The 26,617-nt window shown below is 39.0% G+C and overlaps 1 protein-coding gene across 1 annotated transcript; it reads right to left on the bottom strand.

The window, feature by feature from the left end:
• Positions 1 to 8,234: 8,234 nt before the first annotated feature.
• Positions 8,235 to 24,564, bottom strand: CLDN1 (claudin 1). The gene is made up of 4 exons (XM_042903324.1): positions 24,123 to 24,564; positions 15,167 to 15,331; positions 12,588 to 12,672; positions 8,235 to 10,884 (listed from the first exon to the last, which is right to left on the bottom strand). The coding sequence occupies exons 1-4, from the start codon at positions 24,343 to 24,345 to the stop codon at positions 10,722 to 10,724; spliced, it is 636 nt and encodes a 211-aa protein (XP_042759258.1). The 5' UTR covers positions 24,346 to 24,564; the 3' UTR covers positions 8,235 to 10,721.
• Positions 24,565 to 26,617: the final 2,053 nt, after the last annotated feature.

Below are 26,617 nucleotides of genomic sequence, written 5' to 3'. Positions count from 1 at the left end.
TTTGTGAATTTGGTGAAAACTCTCCCCCACCCACCATCTTCCCAGATCTCACTTGATCTATTTTTATATGAGGAGATTGGTAATTATATTAGTCAGGACTCTTTCAGAAGCAAATGACAGAAATCTAAGTCAAAGGCATTAAGAAAATAAAAGGGGCACCTGGGTGGCTCAGTTGGTTAAGCATCCGACTTCAGCTCAGGTCATGATCTCTCAGTTTGTGAGTTCGAGCCCCATGCCGGGCTCTGTGCTGACAGCTCAGGGTTTGGAGCCTATTTCAGATTCCATGTCTCCTTCTCCCTCTGCCCCTCCCTTACTCTCCTTCTTTCAAAAATAAATAAACATTAAAGTTTTTTAAAGAAAGGAAATAAGTAGTGTACTGGCACCCAAAAGTCCAGAGTTACAGCTCTTTTCGGTGTGGCTGAATCTACGGGTTGGCATTACGTTATTAGGCACTGTTCCTTTCCATCCTGCAGTGCTGCTTTTCTTATAGAGATGACTTTATTTATTATTTATTTTTTGGCTTTATGTTTTCCTTCTTTCATCTAACAAATTCTAGAAAAGGAGAGTTTTCCTCTCTAATAATTATAATAAAGAATGAACAAAAAGAATGAAATCTCTTTGGCCCAACCTGGTTCATATGTTCTGCCTTAAAATAGTCATTCACTTGATTAATGAATTTATTTACTAGCCACTACTTGAGTTATACTACAGGGTAAGCTCTATGGTCCTAGACTCTATGATCTAGTGGTGAACAAACATAAAACTTACATAAATATATAAATCTCCTGCCTTCTTTGGGTATTTAATCAGAGGAACAGTCAGGAAATACACTAACACATGAATAAATATACAGTATAACATTCTGCCCTTGCTGTCGTGTTAGGAAAAATGAAGCAGGACAAAGGAATAGAGTGATGGGGCACCATTTCAAATAGGGTGATTAGACAAGACTTTTCTGGTATGGTGAAATCTTGCAATTCTGAGAAAAGTGAAGCTCACAGAAAACCAATAAATTAAAGATGCTTGCTTGTTGCGTTACAAGGATGGCAATGAGACAAGAGGCTGGGGCAGAATGATTTAGGAGGATAGCGGTAAGTTACAAGGATGGGAAGACACCTCGGGTCAGATTTTATTTTAAATTGTTTGGAAATTCTGGAGGATTGTGAAGAGCAAAGATAGGAGAATTATCTAACTTACGTTTTCAAAAGATCAATCTTTTTACTATTTGGAGAATAGACTGTAGGGCACAGGACTGGAAGCAGGGAATCATTTGGGAGGTTCTTCTACTGGTCTTGGTAGGAGATGACTATGGTTTGGACTGCAGTAACAGATGGAGAGAAACAACCTGATTCAGGATGAAATTTGAAGGTAGAGTTGACAGGGTTCATTGATGGATTAAATCTCTTTCTTCAAGAGAAAGATTAAGAACCATAATGTAGGAAGAATCCATCAGACACGCCAATCTTCCTAGTGATGAAATGCAGATGGAAAATTGGATATGCACGTCTAAGGGAGTCTTGGTTATTTTTCCTCTATATTCTATAATAATATTCATAACAATTATTACAGGTTTGCCAGAAATATGGAAGATACTGATGTTCAAAAACATTGTAGATATTTATACACATATGTTTCTATCCTGTTGGGTGGTAGGATAGACCATCTGAACAATACTTACAGAGAGTAATATAGGATATTTATCTAAACAAACCATAGTGCCATTACTAGAAGGAGGAGTGAATACTGGACATTAAAAAAAAAAATCACAAGAGATGTCCAGTATCAAAAGATGTCTAGTGCCAAATTTTCTTAAACTCTAGAGCTTGTATCAGATCTTCCCTTTAATTCTCAGAGAAAAAGTTATTGAATCTTTGTAGATAGGGAAGCACCTACTCAAATTTCTTAATCTGAAACTTGAATCTTTGCATATGCCTTACCTTTATTACACTTTCTTTTCACTTTTGCTTTAAGTATGCTGAGTCGCTTGGAATAACTTATGTGTTTTGTTCACCACATTGCTTGCCCTTTCACCTGTGCACATCTTGCCCTCCACTGGGAATGCCTTTCTTTGTTTTGTCCTGACCATGCCTCGGTGTTTCTCTCTCTACCAGCTTTCTCAACTCTCTAAAGTTATTAACTGCTCCCTGCTTCTGGGCTTCCCTTAGCACTCAACACCAACAGTTTCACCTCTCATATACATGCAATCATGGTATGCCCAGATATTTGCTAGTCAAGGATTTCTATCTCAAGTTAAAATTGCCAGATCACAGTGAAAGGAGCAATTCTCCTAGGTGTTTTCACATTGGCTTTCTATAGTTAGTGGTTTACCAGTTCACACTTGTAAATGAGATTGAGAACCCATTTCTTCATATCCTAGCCAACACTTGGCGTTTTTAGGTTTTAAGACTTTTACCACTCTGAAGAATAGGAAATAAATGGTTTTTCTCTGGTCATTAGTGGTCATTCAAGGTTTCTCTCACAACCTGAATTTGTATCCTAGTTGATTAATTTTTTATTTCTCTCATAATTTCTGTTTTTGAAGCCTCTGTGTATGGCCTTCTGGGCTATCCACTGCGCAACCTCTATGGTACATCATTCATGTAGACCACAGTGGCGATGGTATCATTCTGGGTTTTTGCAAAACGGTGGCTCTGAGGCAAAGGCTATGTTTTCCTCATCTCTATACTTTCTGTTTGGATCAGAATTTGGCACAGAGTAAGCACTAACGTACAGAGAGGACAGTTTCACTGATAACATTTCAACAAAATTGCTTTGCTTCCAACATCTCATGAGGATGTAAAAGAGTAAAGTTGCTGCATCTAGACATTTTTATTGTTATGTGCATTTTATGTTTTATCATTTTTTTTAAGTCACATCATCAGGAAATGTGCTTGTCTATATGATGTATAGTGCTAACCTGACTTTTTGATTCGTAATATGGGTCTCTCAATTCTGAGTAGATATATTATTGTGAAAGACAGACGTGGAGGTTGGTTAATATATGAAATCAGAGAAAAGACCCTACCCAATCAACTGTGCACTTGAAATTGTAAAGATAATGGCTCAGTCAGTTAAGAGTCTGACCTGGGCCCAGGTCATGATATCTCAGTCCGTGAGTCCAAGCCCCAAGTCGGGCTCTGTGTTGACAGGTCAGATCCTGGAGCCTGCTTCGGATTGTGTCTCCCTCACTTTCTGCGCTCCCTCACTCGCGTTCTCTGTCTCTCACTCTTTCTCTCTCTCCCTCTCTTAAAAATAAATAAACATTAAACATTTTTTAAAAATAAATAAAAAACATAACGGTTTTCCTTTTTCCAAGAGAATTATGCCTGAAAAGCATAATCCCTTATATTTGTTCAGTGTTTTTGGTTTACAAAGGACATTCACATTATGTAATGTCATTTGATTTCTACTAAAACTCTGTGGGTTAAGTCACACACATGTTATTGCTGAGGTTGAGAGACATTCGTAAATTGGTTGAGGTGATCTAGCTAATGAGACAAGCAAAATCTGATACTCAGGGGCAACAATGTGCTCATCTGTGTAACTAAACTTCCCAACTTGCTGTGGAATGTGACCACAGGAACACCATTTTAGCTAATGGGACATAAAAGTGGAAGCCTGTTGACATTTCTTTGTTTTATAACACATTTCTTTATTGTCTTTTCCAATACACTATTTGATACAAACAAAAGAATATATATATGTAAGTTTTAAAGAATAATAATTATATATAATGAATACCTGTGAACCCTCTACCAAACCCAGGACTAGAACATAGCCAACAACATCCGTGTCTGTAAGCTCTTCACTGATCTCACCACAGGCCTTCTTCCAGATGTAACACTGTATTGAATTTTGTGTCTATCATTCCCAGGATTTTCTTTCTCAATAGGTTGTCTCTTATGTATATATGCCTTAACAATATATTACTTAGTTTTGAGTTTTATAAAAATGGTATTATACTCAGTGTGTCCCTGTGGGACTTTTTTTTTTAATCACTCAAAATCACATTTCTAAATAACATAATCCTTGAATACATAAAATACTTTATTTTATGTATGGCTGTACTTTTTTCATTTTCACTGCTACAAGATATTCTATTGTATGAATACACCACAATTTATCACACTCTCACCAGTGAACGTTTGAAAGAATTCCAGTTTTCTTTCTATTAAAATTACTACATTGGTCAATTGTATTCATGTATACTGTTATATATATTGATTTTTTCTAGGAGTTCATTGTTATAGGAGTTTGGATGTTTAAATTTATAATATAACAGTATTTCAAACTTGGTTGGACCAATTGAGAGACTCACCACCATTGATCAACACTTGTATTATTAGACTTGTAAATTTTGCCAATCTATGGAGTATGCCTATGGCCTAAATTTGCATTTCACTAATTTTATATATAAGGTTTTTTGTTAAGGTTATTAATAAAGTTGGGTGTATTTTCATATCTTTAATGACCTTATATCATTCATCTTTTGTGAAATACCTTTGCATGAGTTTTGGCTATTTTTCTATTGAGTTATATATTTTAAATTCATTTATTGGTGTTCTTTTTATATTCTGTATATAAAATTTTTGTTTATTATATGTTATGTCGTGGTTTCTCCTCCCAATTATGGACTATCTTTTTATGTTCCTATCATGTTTTTGATGAACAGAAGTTCTTCGTTTTAATGTAGTTGTATATCTCCTTTAAAAATGGTTTCCATTTGTGTTTTATTTAATAAAAAAATTCTGTAATTAATGGTAAAGAATCTGTTCAATTTTTTTTCTTCTGAAATTTTTTAAGTTTTTGTTTTCATATTCAAGTCCTTAACCCATATGGAATTCATTTTTGTGCTAGATTAAAAGAAAAACATCCATTTTGGGAGAATAAAGGACTTTAATTCAGGTCAACTTAGTTAAGAAATACTTGTCCAGTTTTCAAAATTTACCTTTTCCAAATTATGTGTGTGTGTGTGTGTGTGTGTGTGTGTGTGTGTGTGTGTATGTTTACTTTTTCTTTTTGTGGGGAAAGAGAATCAAGACAAAAAGTCATAGAGATGATGAAAAAACTGAAATAAAATAATTAATCAATTAAAAACAAATGAAGTAAAATTATGATTTAGCTAAGGACTTTCTGAAAATTTCCTGTAGCAAAGGAAAATAACTCAGGCTCTGTTTTATAATCATTTATCCTCTTGAGAGAATGTTATTTTTAAGTAGAAGGCTGTTCTTTAATAAATAATTTCTTTTGCATTAATGGCTATTTTGGAGGGTTACTTAAAAATAATAGAAAATGACAAGAAAAGAAGTTATTTTTCTAAAGAAATATGAGAAAAACCTCTTAAAACTGCCTCCCTTTAACTCCTTCTCTCCCCTCAGCAAACAAACACACACCACCAACAACAAAAACCCTAAAACTGGAAAATAAAACCACAATATTAGAGAAAGGGTAATTAGACAACAATGTAATCTATGAAGTAGTTGGGTGTGTGTTTAGCCAGAAAAAGATTTTGAGCATTATTGCTGAAGGATGACATTGTCCAGTAGTTTACAACCCAGTTCATGCATTGGAGTCTCCTGGAAAGCTACTACCTGGGACTTCCTCTCAGAGGTTCTGATTCCCCTGATCTGGGGTAAGACCCTAAAAATGGGACATTTCAAAACCATAGGTGAATCTGATTTTGTTATGGATAAGAACCATTGATTGCATGGGGCCAAGCTCCTCATTTTACAGATTAAAAAAAAAAATCGATGGAGCTCTCCATAGCTCACTGTGGCTGATCAATGGTGGAACCAGTGCTAGATTCCAAGTTTAGTTCTCTTCCCACGTAATAATTGTTCACCCTGCTCATTATCTGGATAGGGTCTTTTTTTCTTTATTTTATTTTATTTTATTTTATCTTATTTTATTAATGTTACTTAGTTAACATGCAGTGCAATATTGATTATAGGAACAGAATTCAGCAATTAATCAACCACACTCAACACCCAGTGCTCGTCACAACAAGCACCCTCCCTGATATACATCATCCATCTAGCCCATCTCCGACATCCCCTCATCATCCCTCAAGTTTTTCTCTATCATTAAGAGTCTCCTGTGATTTGTTTCCCTTTCTTCTTTTCCCCTGCCCTTTTCTATATGTTCATCTACTTTGTTTCTTAAATTCCATATATGAGTGAAATCATAAGATATTTGTCTTTCTCTGGTTGACTTATTTTTCACAAAAAACGGGCACATAGATCAATGGAACACAATAGAAAACCCAGAAATGGACCCACAACTATATGGTCACCTCATCTTTGGCAAAGCAGGAAAGAATATCCAATGGAAAAAAAGACAGTCTCTTCAACAAATGGTAATGGGAGAACTGGACAGCAACATGCAGAAGAATGAAACTGTACCACTTCCTTACACCATATACAAAAATAAATTCAAAATGGATGAAAGACCTAAATATGAGATAGGAAACCATCAATATCCTAGAGGAGAACACAGGCAGCAACCTCTTTGACCTCTACCAGAGCTACTTACTAGACACATCGCTGAAGGCAAAGGAAACAAAAGCAAACATGAACTATTGGGACTTCATCAAGATAAAAAGCTTCTGTACAGCAAAGGAAACAATCAACAGAACTAAAAGGCAGTCTTCAGAATGGGAGAAGATATTTACAAATGACTTATCTGATAAAGGGTTCGTATCCAAAGTCATAAAGAATTTATCAAACTCAACAGCCAAAAAACAAACAACCAAATTAAGAAATGAGCAGAAGACAGGAATAGACATTTTTCCAAATAAGACATTCAGATGGCTGACACATGAAGAAATACTCAACATCACTCATCATTAGGAAAATACAAATCAAAATCATGATGAGATACCACCAGGACAGGGTCTGTTGGTACCCTACATCACTTAGCCTTGTCTGCATTCACTGACACTGGACTTATCATTGGTGTTCAGTAAGTATTAGTTGAGTAAATTTATATCTCAAGTTCAATTGCCAATACTGGCCATATTGGAAAAACCTGTCAATGGAAGTCTAGTATACAAAATGCCATGAGGTTTGCAGAAGTTCAGAACATTGAGAATGTTTTTGATTATTTTTGGACTCAACAAGCTATTTCCCATAACCCTAGAATCTACGCTAACTTCTGTCAGTTTCCATGGTACCAGCTAACTGTAGAGATTTTAGGGCAGGCTGGGGACACATGGAATATGTCTAGGCTGGGAGAGGAGGGTACTGCAGAAATCTTACACTTCTGCCACATGCAGAGAGAAGGGAAAGTATCCACTACTGGATTTTATTAGGATATTAGCAACAGGTTTACAAATGGGGAATATAAAAATGGCATGGAGTTTTCCCTGAACCGGACACACATCTACATAGGAAGTGCTAAAACATAGGGGAAATGGCATGGTTTGCAGAAAAATGGCATCCAACAAGGATGAGCTCACACAGAAGTGGGTGTCTACTCGGTATGATTTACTTCAGAGTTCTTGTCAGGAGCACGTACGCATTTTATCTCCTCTCAAACTGCATGGGCCTGGACCCTACCCACAGAAATTTAAATTCTACAGAAAGAGTTGGGATTCTGTTGCATCTGCTCAATTAGTTGAGATCAAACTGACTGACAGCCTTAGTCTCTCACCCATCCTGTTGATGTCTGAAATTCCACACAGAGCTGCAATCATTTGTTTACAAGCCTATATCTTTAATATGAAAATTGCCCAGGGAGGGGTTGCAATTAAGGCTTTATCAATTATTGATATTTTCAGGTAATTAGTGAATGTGTTTCATCACTTGCTTTCCTCAGAGGTAGTTTTGATAATAATCATCACAAAAACGATAATGAATTTCTAGCCTACCGTCTGTCACTCTTCCACCTTCTGAGGAACACAACCACCTTACGCTTGCACAATACTGTACAATGGCTATTTTACCATTTAGTCATCTTTTGTAGCATGTCCCCTATTTGTGGATGAGGAAAATAAAGCACCTTCTCTTGGAATTCTCTTCTATCACCAGCCTTGATGAGGTAGAAACTCAGTTTGAGAGAAATAGGCCATTACAGTGGGTAGAGTTACTCAACTACTTGATAGATGGCCCAGAGGCACAATAGCACTTTCCCAGGAATGTACAGTGAGTCAGATCCTATCCTCAACCATAATTTCTTCCAACCATGACGATCTTGAAATTAGAAAAACAAGCTATTTTTTATTTAAAAAACACAGTTTATTGAAAAAGAGTAATGCTTTATACAAATTCCCATTACAAAACTCCAAAATATCTATTTGTCTGTTTCCAGGCACAGAAGAGGAGTACAAAAATAGCAGAATTGGATAAATTCTGGTGTACCAATTCTGTTGGCCATTTTAGACTATCAATTTCTCTGTAGAGTTTAGCAACCAGTAGCCACATACATTTACACTCAGACATCATTAGGATGTATGTAAGTAGAAAGTCTCTTTGATTTATACCTTCTAAGAACATAGAGTTTTAGATTTGGAAGACACACTAAAATTTTCTGGTTCATATCCTCATATGATGCAGCCCTTTGGATAACTTCCCCATGTGGTTTCACCATGAATTACCATTTCCAAACTACCTATTCAAGTAGTGCTAGCTGCCAGCTAATAGCAACACCTTGTATACGCTGGCCAGTTACTATAATTCAAAACATCTTCCATATTTTGCCTTTGCTAATGCTTACACTCCTGTTTTACCCATTACATCTGCAAACTTGTGCTAAGTCAGGTCTGCATTACTGAAAGAAGAGCTTAGCCACAAAAAGCATCAGGCCATACTAACTGAAGAAACTAAGACTTCCTCAGAATCTTTTCCATTTAGTAAGCTGAATTCCACTTTAGTGTCCCATCATGTGAGAGATTAAGGCAAGAAAGCCATTTCTTAAAATTTCTCTCTCTTTTCAGTGATTTGAAAAGCAACCCAAAACCTATGCACTCAAATCCTTAATTCTTTTTTCATAGAGTATTTTTCTTTTTACCTTATCAAACCATATTTACATGTATCCCATATTACTGGATCCCCACAACAGCCCTGTGAGGTAGGCAGGTCAGGAGTCACAATCCCCTTTTTACAGATGAGGCAATAAATCTAGGGCAGCAAAGTGCCTTGCCCAAACTCACGTAGTAATTGATAGCACCAAGATTCAGATCAGGTCTCCAGACACCAAAGCCAACACCCTTCCATTACATCATCTTGCTCAAGTGAAGTAGTAATTTCTCAGACAGGAACACGAAGAGCAATTGTTAAAATGGAACAGGGAACCAATAGCATGGCATACACAGCTGATAGAAAGGAAATGGACCAATAGAGAAAGGAAGGTGCTGGGCGATGTAAAGGCATTGTAGAGGTTGGGTTCAGTGACTTCTTAACAGCCAATTGAGCAAATAAAAACACTACTTAGGCATAGTTCATGTTCAAAGCATGAGAATAATATCAACTAATTGATACTCACACTGCCTCTACCAGCTGGTTAAGTATCATTATCTCAATTTGACAGATGGGAAAAAAGGAGAAAGATTAAGTGACTCGCTTACAGCTAGAGAGGGAATATTCGTCATCAGCTTATCACTACAGGAAGTTTAGCACTTCATTCAGACATGTGAGACATTTTTTTCTAGAAAGAAGTAAACTATATGATAATTACATATGAGAAAACAATATGGTTGAGGGGGTGCGGGGAGAAAAAGACAGTTTGGGGGGGATATACAACTGTGAATAAGTAGCTTAAAAACTCAATCAATAAAATTGTGTTACAACACCTGGGAAAGTAGCACACAGCAACTCAATCAGACAAATATTTTCAAAGCAAACAAGAGTGTTGTAAGGCAGAGTACAGAAATTGTGTGGGAAGGTCAACAGGAATATATCATCTGGTCATACAGAAAGATATTCTCCTAACGTTCTGATTTGTAAGAGATTCTTACTGACTCTAGGCATTAAATTGTAGGCATATAAAATGTGTTATCAGATTCAATATTAAGCTCAGCCTAATGAAAAAAAACAATAAAGACATGAAAAATGACTGATGACAAAGCACATAGTGTAAGACTATAATAAAAATAATATAAAAGAAGCACATGAAAAGGGCACATGTGAAGAAGTGAAAAAAGTCATACTTGATAAAATAGATTAGGGCTTCTGTCAAAGACACTAATAACTCATGAAAGAGAGAAAATGATATTTGACCTATTATATATGTGTCCATACAGAAGAATAGAAATATACCAAATAAACTGCTTTTTTCAATCAATATAGAATTAAATATATTTTTCTTTTTTTAGATATACTTTAAGTATAATGGTACCAATATAATGATAAGAGCTTTTGTTATCGAACTTTTTATAGAAAAACATGTATATATACATATCTATATATATTTATGGAGCGCCCCCTCCCCACATTTGAGGTGATTACTCAGTGGGAAGCAGTAATAAAAATGGAAAAGGCTTCCCTCCTGTATTGAAGGAAAGGAGATAAAATAAGACTGAGCCATTTTTAGCAACGGGTATTTTTTTTTTTAAATATCGGGTTTTTTGTTTTCGTTTTTTTTTTTTTTTTTTTTTTGGTTTTGTTTGGTTTGGTTTGGTAATACCACAGTTCAGACTACAATAGTCAAAAGTCTAAGGTCAATGACAGTATTACAATGTCCATTTTCTACTTCTTTCGATAGTGCTGTCTCCTTTTGCTTCTGTGTCACACGTAGTCTTTCCCACTGGAAGGTGCAGGTTTTGGATAAGGCCGTGGCGTTGGGTAAGATGTTGTTTTCCGGGGACAGGAACAGCAAAGTAGGGCACCTCCCAGAAGGCAGAGAGAAGCAGCAGCCCAGCCAGTGAAGAGAGCCTGACCGAATTCATACCTAAAAAGAAAAGACAATGCATTTGTTTAATCAATGAACCATTGAAAATTTTTATAATTAAGGATGGAAATCAGTATCATATCCATTTAATATTTTTCCAATTAAAAACAAATCCCCCATGATCCCTTGGGGGAGGTACTCTAAGGTTTATGAATACATACATATAAGAATGTTTACATTACAGTTGTAGACACTTTGCAATAGTAGCTCAGGCAATATGGCATGCAACACCAGGTTAATCACACAAATATTTCCAAAGACTTTACCACATGTAGGAGACCTGTAAAGCATGTTTATGACTTGGACCATGATTCTCAGGCTAAAACTGAACAATTATGCTCTTGCCAAGTAGCAACCGTATCCTGTAAAGAAACTGCTAGAGAGCGATGGAGACTATTAAAATTTCAATAGTTGATCCTAGATACCTACATACGCTGAAGTCAGAAATGTATGGTTTTCTTAAAAAAAAAAAAAAAAAAAAAAGACTTCTGAGCAATCCACAGACCATTCAGATTAGCTGATTCAGGTGGATGTATGAAGCCAGACTCCTGAGGAGAGGATCTGTGAATGATGGTGGACCACAGAGTAGAGGAGGGATGGATCTAGAGTGATGAGGCCTGGATTCTCCACTGTTGCAGTTTTGGCTAGTAAGTACCTTCACATCCCAGCCTTAAGTTTCTGCTTCTCTTAAAGCAGGATAATCTCGTCTGCCTCAGTGGATGGTTTTCAGGATCATGGAACACCATGTAAATAACAAGTATACAGTGCCAAGCAATTTATGAAGTGCTTTCACATGCATTACTGATACAATTTTAGCCTATTGAGACTGCAATTTCCGTCCCTATATTGTAAGTCTTAGGGGATGGGCTCCAACAGGATCATGATCACCGCAGTATGTGTTCTCCTAGATGTGGGTGATTACAAGAAGAGAAGCACACCTTATCTCTCCAATCACTGTGATTCTTCATCCATTCATCCTAGCTCTAAACAAACAATAATTATACCTTAACATCCTGACTTTGAATGCAGTTATTAGGCCTTAATGATGTGAACACAGCGAGACAAAGAGCCTTGTCGCTGATCAAAGAGTGTTGTTACATGAGAGCTAAGACTCAGCTCTGTTATTTCTACAACTTGCAATTTTAAGAAAAATGACCTTAGCAAAGCCAATTTTATAGCTGTTATGGAACAGAAAATTTCAAAGTAGTATCTCAACTTATTTTTTTCATAAATAAGTTATATTTTTTTTTCTTAAATAAAATTAAACTGTTGGGATTGAAGTACTATTCATTAACCTCTACAGTATTACTATTTTTTCAACCAATCATAAACAGTGTGTTAACTTACAAATAATCAATCAATCAAGTGCGGTAAGTATTGGGATATACTTCAAAAAGCAAATGTTAAATATGTTAACATCTTTATTGATATTAAAAGAATAAACAAGAAATAAAGGTCCAGTATATACTTGAAAAGTATAAAGCTTGGAAATGTTCTACTTTTAAGCGAATTTTGTCATCAATATAGGCTGTTAAAACTCATTTTAACATCAGTTAGAGGCCTTTTAGATTATTTTCAAGTTTGACTAAAATTTCATAAACCTCCCAGCAAATCTGGGAAGTTACAGCACTAGTTGGACTTTGCAGAACATAAAAAGGGTATTTTCTCAGAGAACAAACTATTTTATGCATGAATAGCATTACCTGGCATTGACCGGGGTCATGGGATCATAAAATTCTTGAACAATTCTATTGCCATACCATGCTGTGGCAACTAAAACAGCCAGACCTACAGAAATTCAAAACAAAAGACTGTTAATCATTGTGGAACAATGAACATAAAATATACACCCATTACATTTATAAGCATTTTACAAGAATTGAACCTCATCAATAGTGCTGACATTTTTAATTTAGTCAATTTTAATTTAGACAAGTTTAACTGAGGGAGCCTGGAGATTCAGACATGATTTATTCCAAGTATTCTGTTAAGAGAGGCAAAAATATTAAGTTGAAGTTGGGCATGGTTTACCCTCTTCATATCATCTTATTCACTTACAGTCCAAGGTCACAGGTACAAATAACACTTCCTTGGGAAATAACTCAACAGCTTGGTGTCAGCTAAGATCTCCTTCAAAGATATTGTTACACATTAGTGTACTAAACTTTTTGATAAAACCAATGTCCGTTTTAGTATAGACAGTCACTTGCAAAAGAGATGAAAACCCTTCTCCATTTTTCTTGACCCAAATTCGAAATTTACATTTCTACAGGACCAAAAGGAAAGTAAACAACTAGATAGCAGGGAAGAGCAGGACCTGTCTCAGTATGGACCAAATCCTACTGCCCCACTGGCCAGACATGCCAGATATTGCCTTGAGAACTGGTGAGGTGCCATATGCTAGATCGATTTACGTAGCATGCCCTCAATTTCTCACACACTTCCTATTTCAGTAATACCAGGGAAACTACTTACTCAACATAATTACTCCTATCATTTATAAGAAGTATAAAATATCTCAGTATTTCTTATCCAAAGAGATTAAGTAGCTTCTTTTTACAGTAATTCTATAAAACTATCACTATAAACAGATTAAATATGTCCATGCTACTCCCTCCTTCCCTTTCCCCTCCCTACTCCCCGCCAAAATTGGCCCAATCTAATTGTCTCTAATACTTGACAGAAAACACTATTGCTTTTGGCTACCAAGACAAAGGCTACCGATGACAAGGCTCCGGAACCTGCTACCCTCACTACCGTAAAACAGAAGCAGGGGTGTTGCACTTACAGAAGTTATAAGAAGGTAAGCGAAGAAGGGGCACTATGCAGTTTATTCATAGCCTTTAGGACCAAACTGTTGGGAATAAAATGCCATCCGTCCTTTTTCTGACAGGAGCTAATTTGAATAAATTCAAAGACTGATCCCTTTAGCCAAATCTTTAGTAAAGCCACAGACACTCTTCCTTCACTATTGGTAAAATCCACATATGATGCTGGGCTAAAGGCCCTACAAAGTCTTTTGTCAAAGAGAAAATGAGAAAAGAAAGTCTAATTCTAGCTCTTCCTAATGATAGATTATATCACTAGCGTCATTTTAAAAAACTATAATAGACTACTACATATACTATATAAGGTATATACACTGTTTATAATTTATATAGTAGTCTATTATTTTATATACACACATATATACATATGTGTATATATGTGTATACATACATATAAACAATCTTATTTAATATAATTCTTATTATAGGCTTAAAAGTTTTTTTTAATGTTTATTTTTGAGAGAGAGAGAGAGAGAGAGACAGAGTATGAGCTGGGGAGGAGCAGAGAGAGGGAGACACAGAGTCCAAAGCAGGCTCCAGGCTCTGAGCTGTCAGCACAGAGCCTGACGTGAGGCTTGAACTCACAAACTGTGAGATCATGACCTGAGCTGAAGTTGGACAATTAATGGACTGAGCCACCCAGGCACCCCTCATTATAGAATTTTATAATGGAACTGTCCACATCTTCTTCTGGTACTCATTTTCTCAAAGGTCACACATGTAACACATCAATCAACACTTGAATGAAGCAACAAATACATGTATGTTGTCTATGGAAAACAAAACTTCATTACTTTATCAAGGCTCTCTCTTTCTTATCTCATCTAACCTAATTTCCTGCCATTCCAACGTTCCACCTCTACTCCATTTGGCCTTTCTCTTCACTTCTCTATAGTACATCCTATTTATTCTGGAATCACATCTGTCTGCCTGGAATGTTGTCCTCATTTTTCTCCAAAAAACCTCAATCCCATCCATTGCTCACAGACCTTTACAATTCACGCAATCTTCACGTACTCTCTCTGTCATTACTCCCCATCTCTGCTACATAGTGTCTGTGGAGACACTACAGAAAATTTCTGAATCATATAGAATTGTTCCTTAGTGTTTGCCAAATAGAAAATACCTCTCTTCACCTGGAAGACAGGTTGTAGCAAAACAGCCGGCACCTGGGACCTCAATGAACAGACCTGCCCGCCCCCCCCCCCACCTCCGCCGCCATAGAGCACAGATCTCAAATTTTCATTTGGATCCTATTTGAGAGAGTGAAAGTCGACTCAAGGTTTCTGTGTCTTCAAGATTTTAAAGGAACCGAAATACATCCTTCAAGATCTGAAAGGAGCTTAAATAAATCAGTTTAAGTGCAACCAATCCAATAAACTCTCAGGAAACCGAAACCGAGGTCTTCAACTGTGCCAGAGACATGGGGGGCGGGGGGACGGGGCCACTCTTACCTGCAATGAGAAATGTCACACCCCCAATGACAGCCATCCGCATCTTCTGCACCTCATCGTCCTCCATGCACTTCATACACTTCATGCCAACAGTGGCCACAAAGATGGCTATAAGTCCCAGAAGGATGCCAATCACCATCAAAGCGCGGGTTGCTTGCAAAGTGCCTGGAAGGAAACATTTTACAACATGGAAAAAGGACGCCTAGGCCAACAAGAGGAGAATGAATGAAGGCCAAGTATATTCCAATGTTGTAGGGAAGAGATAACAATGAACTAGGAGTCAGGACAGCCCAGTTCCAGCAATGTTTCTGCAGGTAACCAACAAAGTTTCCTCTCCAGAAAAAGAAACGCCTGGCTGGATGATGAGTAAGAAGTCCTCCAGCTCTCACATTTTATGTTTTCAATATGAACTTCAAATTCTCTAGAAAAATAATTAATGACCTGGTTGAATAGGTTTAGCAGAACTAATACATCTCTAATCCTCACTAGCAGAGTATTTTAATTCTGAAATAACAATCCTATGTATTATCCTTAATGTTAAACCATTTATAATTAACATGGCTTACAATATACTTTGGTAATAGTCAATGGCTTTATACTCCAGTCATCAAGCTTCAGAAAAAAACAGGTGAATTTAGAAGACGAGTAACGAATTTCTCAAAGATTATCATGGCTGGATAAGTAACATTTGTATCTCCAGTGATTGGGCTGGGGGTGGGGGATATCAATGGCATTTTCTTAGAACAAAACCAAATAAACTTTGAGATGTTAGTTTGGAACATAGTAGTTTTATATTTTCAGAGGTATCACCAGTGTCCAAAACGATTAAACTGTCAGGTTGTAAAATAGCAGACAATAATTTAATGTAGCATTTCTCAAGATTCCACTAATTTTCTCATATCCTGTTATTGTCCTTGGCGTACTAAATCATGATCATATAGATACAGTCGGCTTTGGGAGGTTATACCAGTATGTTACCTAAAGAGTAAAAACCATGATACCATCACTGTGGAATGAAGGCACAGGTTGAAAATAAAAGTTTCTCCCCTTCAACTTTTTCACTCACTTATGGGGAAATGACTTTGATTAATTGTAGATTTTTTTCCTCCTTCAGATAAAGATCTTTATCTTATTGACAGTGTTAACATGTGACAATTATTTTTGCAGATATAAATATTATTTACATTGTAACATACTGTGCCATCTTGGGTAAGCTGCTTATTATTCTTTGGGACCATGCTTCTATTATGGAAAGTGTGAATGACCATATCTCTAGCCAAGAAGTTGGAACACCTTACTTCTTGATGGTCTGCAAAAGTGGCTGACATGATGGAAAGGTTTTGTATCTCATTATCAGACCGATACTTAAGCTCAGTCTTATTATGTTCAAAACTTACATTCCCAGTCGCAGTTAACTCTAAAGATTTCTAAAACATCATTCAATTTTAATGTTTTAATATTTACATCCAATCTCTGATAAAATCACAAGAATCAAAGGTATTTTATTTTACTGTATCTGACAGATATTTTGGAAGCCAAGATAAATTTTTATTTGATTAAAAAATTTTAATGTTTATTTATTTATTTAAGAGAGACAGAGAGAGACAGAGAGAGAGTAGGAGCAGGGGAGGGGCAGAGAGAGGGAGACACAGAATCTGAAGCAGGTCCCAGGTTCCAAGCTGTCAGTACAGAGCCTGAGGCGGGGCTCGAACTTGTGAACCACGAGATCATAATCTGAGCTGAAGTCAGATGCTCAACCGACTGAGCCACACAGGCGCCCCATGATTTAATTACATGCCAAAATGGAAACACCTTCCCCGCTTACATATCCACGTCCTTATAAGCATGTGTGGGCACATGTGTACCCTACCCACACACTTCGCTTAAGATTCCAGGGTAGTATAAGAACTGCTGAATGAAAACACATGTTCCCTATGCATTTCCCAGGAACTGAAGCTGCTTACAAGATTAATGTAAACCTTCTTCCTTGGAATCACAAACAATCCTGAGGTAAGAGGAGGAAAGTACCAAGGAATCCACTGTTACAGTGTGTCCTTCCTTCTCATTTCCCAACAGTTTTTGCAAGGACAATCATTATGCAATAGGGAAATGAAAAGCAAAATAACTAAGTTCTTATACATAACACAAATTTCAGATTTGGTTCCAAATGCCACTGAGAGCAAAAGAATACCGGAAGAGGAAATACTGAAACTCACAAAGATAATCCATATGCCAGGAGGATAGATGACTCCTGTCTGTTTGCCTGGCACTGTCTTTTTTTTTTTTCCAAGTTTATTTATTTATTTTGAGAGAGAGAGAGAGAGAGAGAGAGAGAATCCCAAGCAGGCTCCATGCTGCCAGCGCAGAGCCTGATGTGGGGCCTCGAACCCACGAACTGTGAGATCACGACCTGAGCCAAAATCAAGAGTTGGACACTTAGCCTACTGAACCTACTCAGGCACCCTACTGTCTTGGTGTTAAAACTACAAGTCCTAGCTCCTGAGAAGGACCTGAATCCTGGGCAAATGGGGACAGGGGGTCATTCTACTGGAGGATGACAGAATGTGACAAATAAAATGAGGTGGGTTTAGTATGGTGGTCAGAAGGCATAGATCATGCAGGGCTTTGCAATCTGGAGTACGGGGTTCGGTGTTTATTCTAAGTGTAATCAGAAGTCATTGTAGGGGCTAAAAGAAGGGGTGGCAGGATTTTTACCTTCAATATAGAGAGCACAGTTAGCAAATATTCTTACCATGACGACCCTTAAATTACATGCAGCCTTCCACATCTCTCAGCCTCTTCTGCCTTTTTCTCTCATAAACAGTTTTCCAACCTTTATTAACCACTTTTATTGTTAAACTATGATGTCTCTCCAAGTTTTCCACTTTGTTTGTCTTGTAGGGCCCCCAACCTGACTCAGAAACTGTAATAATCATCCTGATCTGCACTTCATGTAAAAACACCAGGCCACCAGCCCAGCAGGTCTGAGCACTTGAATCACAAGGTATTCTTCACGGGAAGTCTACTGTGCCTCAGTCTCATGAGTCACACTTGTATAAAACCACCCAGACAGGGAGCACACATAGATAAACTACCCCACGTCTCCATCTGTACTCACCTGGAATGATCGAATATTCACAGTTTTCATCTCTAAGTTTTCCCCCTTCAAGTCCTCCGGGAAAGCACAGTTGGTTCATGCCATACCCATTTTATTCTTTCCCCTTATTTCACAAAGCTTCTAAGGGGGAGGAAACATTTTCTTCTGTTCATTACAAACCTCCTCTGTTTTATTTCTTCACAGAATAATGAATTATTTGTACAATGCACAAAAAATAATGGCAAAAATAGAAAAAAATTGCTTGGGAATCATATAAGCTGAATGGAACAGAGATCATGTTTCATTTTTAAAGATCTGATAAAGCAATAGTGTTATTTTGCAAAGCAGTATTTTTCTCCTTCTCTCTTTTCATTTATGTCTCGGCATCCACTGACTTGCACAATTTCTATGTTACAATACTGGATGCACATCAAACACAAAATCTCATCTTGCTTCGTTGGAGACATTTGGATGAATTCTTAACTATATTGATACGTGTGGGGTGGGGGGGGGGTTGTTAAAAAAAAGGCTGAGAATCATAACAACATGAAAACTCACTAGTTAGGCGTATATAACAATGGATTACAAAGTCAAAGTGAGCAAGTGTTGTGTTACAAGTTATGAGAATTTTATGTGGAGATAGAATCTAAATTGCACAATTTTAAGCTGGAACCAGATGAATCCTTCAAATTAAGGTCTTATGGAAGCCTTTTAAGTCAGAGGTCTAAAATATGTAATTGTGAGCTCCTTGAGGTCTTGGGGCAGATATTTGTTCCATCCAAAACACTACAAACAGTACCTGGCAAGCTACATGGGTTTTTCAACCTGTGTTCAACGAATTCAAATTAGAGCATGTTTTTATTTTTTCAAATTTGCACTAATACAATAGAGAAAATGCTCTGGTGTTTAGCTTAGTCTTTGATATACTCATGAGCAACGCCTCCCTAGTGAGCCTGGGTAGAGTAAAAATTTCCTATATAAAGCTAGACTTAGTTTCAATCATTAAAAGCCAGAAACTTATACAAGGAGGGAACAAATCATATTTTGTGCTTAACTTCTTTATTTTTTTAGCTTTCAAAATTTTAGAATTCTGCATTGAATGAGCTTCTGAGCTCATTCTTTCTTTCTTTTTTTTTTCCTAGTAGAATAATGATGAGAAGGATAAAGAAGTTGAGAAATCTTTGAGAGCCACAAAACAGCATTTTAGACCAGATAGATACAGTATAGCCTTGAACTATTAACTCTGAGCTGGCCTAATTGGATCAACTCTGGAAGCAATCTGTTCCTTTCCTGGCCCTTTAAGTTTAGAGACACCTCTACAATATTCTTATCACTGACTAAAGTTGTCTGTGGGGAAAATGGTTAGCAAACATTCAGAAAGTTACACTATTGTTTCTCATCATTATTCAGCAGTAAATAGAGGAGGCAGTCTTTTAATTACACTTACCTAGACCGATAATCTTGAGATTAAAGACCCCCTAAGGGGTTCTCACCACTTTCGACCCAAAAGTATAATTTGAAAAAGTACTTACAAAGACCTCTACTTACAAGACAAGAAATGAGTGAGAAGTTACTGATCGACTACAGTTGGGTTAATCAACATGAGTGTAGAAAGACAAGTATAGACAAGTATGTCCATTTTGTTTTCTAAAGGTTTCTTTTTTTTTTTTTTTTTTTTTTAAGTCTTACTATACAAGCAGCAAAGTCTCCTGTAGATACCTGGCATTGTATAATTGTGTATGCTATTTACTGGCCATATTGCTATATCACTACCTTACGCAGTATGTATAAAACAAAATCGATTTTCATTAATTCCACACCCTCACGTGGTCCCCCTTTGCATGAGTAGTTGCTTAATAAGTGTTAGGCAAGTAAATGAACCGACCATTGGGTGACTGAAACAAAAACGCTCTCTTCCCTGCAATTAAATGAGCTCATCACAGACTCACAGAACTATATACTCCCATGGCTTTTTCACTTTTTCTCAAGTTCAAAGTTTCTCAAGAGTTCTCATTGTTATGATTTCCATTTTATTGACGCCTAAGCTGGTGGCCACTGCGTATGACCTCAGAACACTGCCACAGTCACTGAAGTGGTCTGGGAGGAGTCAGGACTTAGCACTTCTCAGGATGTCCTGAGTAGTCTCGCTATCTTTTTTGTTTGTTTCTTAGAGAAATTGCCTCATGATTGAATGTAAGCTTCCATATTACCACTTACCCATCGCTCCCATCAGGGAAACCTAAACTATGCACTTGCTTCTTTGCCTTCAATCATGGCAGTCAGTAACAAAGAATGTTGGCACAGGCAGGAATCAACACTGGCACCTTCTAAATCATTTCAGCTGTATCCCTGGGAGCAAGAATAGGGCCTGGCTTACATTTGTTGAGTTGATGAATGAATCATGGATTCATCTCCCCATCCCCCTCGCTCTGCCCTATTTTATAAGTGGGAAAACTACAGCCCAGAGAGATGGAGTGGCTTACCATAATATACATAGCTACTTAGCACAAAACTAGGGTAAGCATTGAGAACTTCTGATTTCAAGCTTAGATTTTTAATTTTTTTTTTTTACTTTCATCATTCCAAGAGTCAAAACTAATTCATGAAATAGAGTCGAACACCAGTGGCCCCTTGAACACCCCTTGGTTGCAGCATGAATTATGTAGACTGGGGAAATGTGAGTACCTTCCTCTCTGCCTATGCTTTAAAGACTTAAAATCCAAGTCAGTGATTTCGTCTCTTTGATTGAGCCTGACATCATGGGGAGAGTGCTGGGAAACCTCACTGACAACCCATACTCATTAAGCACACCTACACACATGTGGGTTCATGCAAAGCAAGTGGAACAGGCTAGAGGAGCTTATAAACAAATTACAGAATCCCAAAGTTACATGAGACTTAGGAGAGTCTAGCCTAACCTTCCATTTGTCTGGTGCTTGGATTTTCCCTACAACATTCCTACAAAATGCTTACTTCTTTACTTGCACACCTCCCACACTGCAGCCTACTTGGACAGCCCAATCCTTTGGACCATTCTCGCCACTAAAATCAAGCAAGAAGAAACAATGAACTAACTACATAAAATAGACACAAGCTTGCCAAAAGCTTGAGAACTGGATCAACACAAGGCAAGATGTACAGTTTAATCAGGAAAAGTCTACTGCAGCTGTATCTGGCACTCCTCATTGTATATGCCAGTTCTCAGCTGCAGGAGTCATCTTGTCAATAAGCATCTCATACCTGGGATGGAACTGAAATGGTTTCGGCCATAGTAAAACCACAATACACAGTGTAACATTCCCCCCCCCCCTCCCCGCCCCAGGAAGTTTCTCAGTTACATTTTAATAAACTACTTTGCAAGAACCACATAAAAAAAAAAAAAAAGCCCCGTTGTATCCCATTTCCTATACTGGTTTCAATACCCTATATTCCTTTAGATATTTTATGAATGCCACATGCTTTTTATAGCTGACACTAGCTAGAGCAGGGGATCAAGGGCTTTTAACATGTCTGTTGTTACAAACCTTGATAAATTTCTCTATCTCCACCCTAAGATGCCAAGTGGGCTCTACTGGCAAAGAGAACAAGGTACAATTTCAGGAAACTTCTAGTTAAGCTATAAGCTAAAAGCACTTCCTGGAATGCAACCCTTTACAAGGGACACTACTTACGTATAAGATAATCATTCTCTTCTAGATGTTACAAAACTGTATCCAATCCAGCCAATGAATCACCACTACCCCAGGTCTCTACATTAGGTGAGGGTGAGGACCACAGCTCAGGCAGAGAAACAGAGACAGGTTCACTAGGCTTCATTCAGAGGCATCTGGTCAGTCATTGGCAGCTTGGGAAAGTACCTGTGAGTCAAGGCTCCCTCTTCTGGGAATCAGTTTTGAGAGAAAGGCCTCACCTCCACTTTGGATAAACCCTGGTTTTGACCAAAACAAAAAGAGGAATCTGATCTGGACTTAAATCATCAGGAAGCAATCTCTAAAATGTGCAGGGGAGTGTATTTAGTTCTTCCACAATAGCTTCAAAAAACCGCAACTGCTATATTAGCAGGGAATAAATGGAAGTAAAACATTTTGACACTTTATCAGGTACAGCAATGACCTACCTGTTGGAGTATTTACAACATGGATCAATTTGGTCATGGATTCTATTTGGTGGCTTAAGGAAGTAAAAGGAAACCTAGTTAAATGTGTTGAGAATGAACTGTTTTGATCAGAAGAATCAGAGAGCTCTCTGGAATTGCCCTTAAAACCTTCTCCATCTGCCAAGTCCTTAGCATGACATGCAAAATGCCTGACATCATTTCCTTACACGCATTCGTCTTTTCATGGGGAGATTCAATGATTACATAAGGGAGCGTACTTAATATACTTCTTATATTTGGTATAAAGGGATCCTAACAATATGGGAACTTTGAAAAGTTGAAACGAGAACACTCAAAACCACCATGCACATTGACGGACCAGGTGCTCAAGCTGTTTGAACAGATTCAGAACAGATTTAATAACTCTAAACTGTATGGTTTCTGACAAAACCACACACAGCAGGTGGGCAGGTCAACAGAAGTAAGTTTGCATGATGACAGCGAGGTTTACCCTCAGAACACAAAGGGGGCTGACGGGCAGGCTCATTTGTCCAGGTAAAGACAGAGGAAACTTTTCTTCAAGTTAGTCCAAGGGCATACGAGGCACACAGGTGCAGGACAACTAGTGGAGTACCTCAAGGAAGGTACTCCAGCCATGAATTGTTATGACCTAGGTAAGTGGCAATTTAATGCATTTCTGAAAAGGCACTCAAAAGCTTTTACCTAGAAAAATAAAAGTAAAAAGCCCATTCTATCATCCTTCTCCCCATCATCCTTAGAAATACATCTCTCGAAATAGTTCTCTCTGCATAACCCTCTCCCACTTGACAGAAGAACGGACGTGCGTTACACAGACATTCCTTTGAGGAAGACGGAAGCTCAGAGAAGACCTACTGTGTCTCTCACTACCTTCCTCCCCGGCTGAGTTCTGCCTTCCTCAACTGCGTCTCCTCTGCCACATTTTCTCTATGCCCTCACTCTTCCCTCCCTGTTATGATGGGAGCTTATTTAGAACTTTTCCTTCTTGTCACCCTTTTCCACCTGCCACCAGCTACACTTTCCAAAATAACATGACAATCTGCCTCCTCTGCAGAGTCCAGCTTGAATGCGAACCCCGAGTCAAGGAAGAGAATGCGATGGAGCCTCCCCACACTTAGTGGATCTCAAAACTCAAAAGGATCAGAGTCTTCAAGCTCAAGTGTGGGTAGTACACACTAGGTTGGGACAGTCCATATAGGAATGTGACTTTTACTATGAAAACTCATAGTAAAGATAGATTTTAAAACCCTCACAATTCATCTAAAACTTTGGGATTGTCTAGTAATTGTAGAATCTGGAAAAACTACCAGCCTCTGAACTTTTTAAAGCACAGGGTTTTCTTGCCCAAACCCAACCATTCTTCAATTTACACTGAATCTTACAATGTCCAGGAAAGGCCTTCGATCTGAAGTTGGAGGTTGGCCTTCACCCACTCAATCTCCACTTCACTCTCAAGGGAATTTAAGATAAAAACACACCTACAGGAGAAAAGTGTCACCCAGGGAGTTCGAGGGAAAATGAGAGCTGAGCCCAGGGTGTCTCTTTTCCCAAACCACAGTTCTTTTGCTTCCTCACCACAAAGCACATGAACAGAAGACCTGATCAACTTAAGTTTCATCATGTAATTACATCACGGAATCAACTGGTAGCCTCTACCCAAAAAAGGAGCCCCTGGGGGCCTGGGGTCTCAGGTTCACGGCCGTGGGGGTGGGGAAGGCACTCACTGTTCAGATTCAGCAAGGAGTCGAAGACTTTGCACTGTATCTGCCCGGTGCTCTGTGACACGCAGGACATCCACAGCCCCTCGTAGATGGCCTGGGCAGTCACGATGTTGTCGCCGGCGTAGGAGTAAATCTTCCATTGGGGCAGTGCCGTGCTGACGATGGAGCCGATCCAGCCCAGGAAGGCCAGGATGAAGCCTAACAGCTGCAGCCCCGCGTTGGCCATGGCTCGCTCCGGTGCCCGCGCCGGCTCGCCGGTGGCAGGTGCAGAAGGCGGAGCTGGCAGGTGCGCACCTGGGACTCCCTGGGGTGATGGAGCCGCGCAGAGAAAGTGATTGCGGGGAGCCTTGCTCCTGGTGCTGCCCCTGGCGAAACTGTGGGTCAGGGTCAGCGCTGGGTCCGGTCCGGGTCGGCGCTGGAGTTGGGACGCGAAAAGCTGCGCGGCTCCCGGCTCGGGACTGAGACGCCAACCTGCTGGGCGCCGCGATTTAAAGCGGCTCCGCCCCCGGCCCGCCGGCCGCCGCGCAGCGCCCCCTGGCGGTTTCAGGGAGGCTCACTAGGAAAGCTTCGGGGAGCGCAGGAGCCCTCCTCGCTGACCCCTGCGCCCTGGGCAGGAACGGTGTGGGGACTTACTGGGCAGGCTCAGGGTCCGGTGTGCTCCTGACTCCTTCTCTCTCATTTCTCGCCTCCCCTTTTTCCTCTTGTGAGACTTCTCAGGCTTTCCATTCATTCGATCTACATTTACCCCAAAATGACTCTATATGTGGAAATGCTAAAAATGCATAAAAGATGAAAAGCAGAGGCCTCAAGAGACCCCCGTTTTCATTTTCAACTTTATTTTACTATCTCATTAAAAGGCATTTTCTGTTTATTCCCACAACAGTTCCCCTCCCTCACACACACTTGTCTCTCTTTTGTCCGTCTTCCTCTGCCTTCTTTCCTCCCTCCGTCCCCTTTTTCCCTTCGTGGTCTCCCCTAGAATCACGTATTTCTGCGTGAGTTGTAGGACATCTTTATAGTTTATAGGTTGGGAAACTGGGACCCAGAGAGGAAACAAGATTTTCCTACGATCACACAGCAAGTTAGTAGCACTTCCGGTACTTTCCACTACAGAGTGGTCTGATAGCGACCTGAATATATACCCTTTAATCTATTATCACCGTTATGAAAGTGCTGCCTACCCTCCCCCACCCCTACACACACACACACACACACACACACACACACACACACGCACCAGTCTCTTTCCCACAGCAGTTTGTCTTAAAGCAGTGATTATTTCTTAGAGGGACCTGGCCAATGGGCACCCCCATCATGGCCCAAAGAGTGTTTCATCAATGAGTTATCAGACAACTGTTCATCAAAGATGAGAGCATATAAAAGCCTTCCCCCAGGGGCACCTGGGTGGCCTGGTTGGTTAAGCGCCTTGGTTTGACTGGGGTGGTGGCCTCAGGGTTCCGTGGGTTCAAGCCCTGTGTGGCTCTCTGCTTCGGACCCTCTGTCCCTTCTCTCTCTGCCTCTCTCCTGCATATGCATGCGCTCTCTCTCTCTCTCTCTCTCTCTCAAAAATAAATAAACATGAAAAATAAAGTCTTTCCCCAGAGGAAAAAGAACTGGGCTAGCATTCAGGAAGTCAAGGTCCTGGTTCCATTTTAGAACCCCCCTCAGGTTTCATTCTAGCTGAGACTTCAGTTTCCCTCCACAGGTCTCTAAAGCTTCCTTCTTTGTAGTTACTCAGAAGTGACCTTGTGGTTTGGAATAATTTAAATGTTTTCCCAACTGATTTCTGTATGTGGTTTGAGTGTGGTAGGAGGAGAAGCTTCTATGATTTTAGTAAAACCAGAAGCACATCGGAGGCAGAAGTAAACATAGAAAACAAGGATAAAGCAAGAGGAGAAAACAAGATAGACTTCCGTATTTACTATGGGAGCTGCCAGTTTGTCACAAGGAATGAAGAGTAAAAAAGAAAAGATAGGCTCAGAGTGTGAATGAGAGGGATGAAAATGACTCTAACACTTGGGAGGTGCTGATATGGGGCTGTGCATGTGTGGGGGCAGGTGGTACCTGAGAATCTCTGTACCTTCTGCTCAATTTTGCTGTGAACATAAAACTACCCTTAAAAAAGTCTATACAGGGTCGCCTGGGTGGGTCAGTCAGTTAATCAACCGACTTGGGCTCAGGTCATGATCTCATGGTTCTCGTGGGTTTGAGCCCTGCATCAGGCTCTGTGCTAACAGCTCAGAGCCTGGAGCCTGCTTCAGATTCTGTTGTCTCCCTCTCTCTCTGCCCTTCCCCCTCGCTCTCTGTCTCTCTCTCAAAAATAAACATCAAAAAAATATTTTAAATCTATATGAAAGTGAAACAACAACAACAACAACAAACCAAAACCCCATCACCCTCACTTCTACCTGGCTATCTCCAGACACCTTTTGAAGGTTTAAGTCTAAAGGACAGGTCTGCCCAGAAATTTGGGGACTAGCCATGAAGAGGGTACCACA

The sequence above is a fragment of the Panthera leo genome, chromosome C2 (assembly GCF_018350215.1).
Source record: "Panthera leo isolate Ple1 chromosome C2, P.leo_Ple1_pat1.1, whole genome shotgun sequence".
NCBI lineage: Eukaryota > Metazoa > Chordata > Mammalia > Carnivora > Felidae > Panthera > Panthera leo.
Note: the sequence above shows the minus strand (reverse complement) of the source record. Positions and strands in the feature narration are given on the sequence as shown.

Excerpts from the sequence above, each read along its gene's own strand:
- CLDN1 (XM_042903324.1), bottom strand. The coding sequence starts at position 24,345 with ATGGCCAACGCGGGGCTGCAGCTGTTAGGCTTCATCCTGGCCTTCCTG. Across the intron at positions 12,673-15,166 it reads TGTGACATTTCTCATTGCAG|GTCTGGCTGTTTTAGTTGCC; the intron begins GTAAGAGTGGCC and ends GAATTTCTGTAG. Across the intron at positions 10,885-12,587 it reads ATGACCCCGGTCAATGCCAG|GTATGAATTCGGTCAGGCTC; the intron begins GTAATGCTATTC and ends TTTTCTTTTTAG.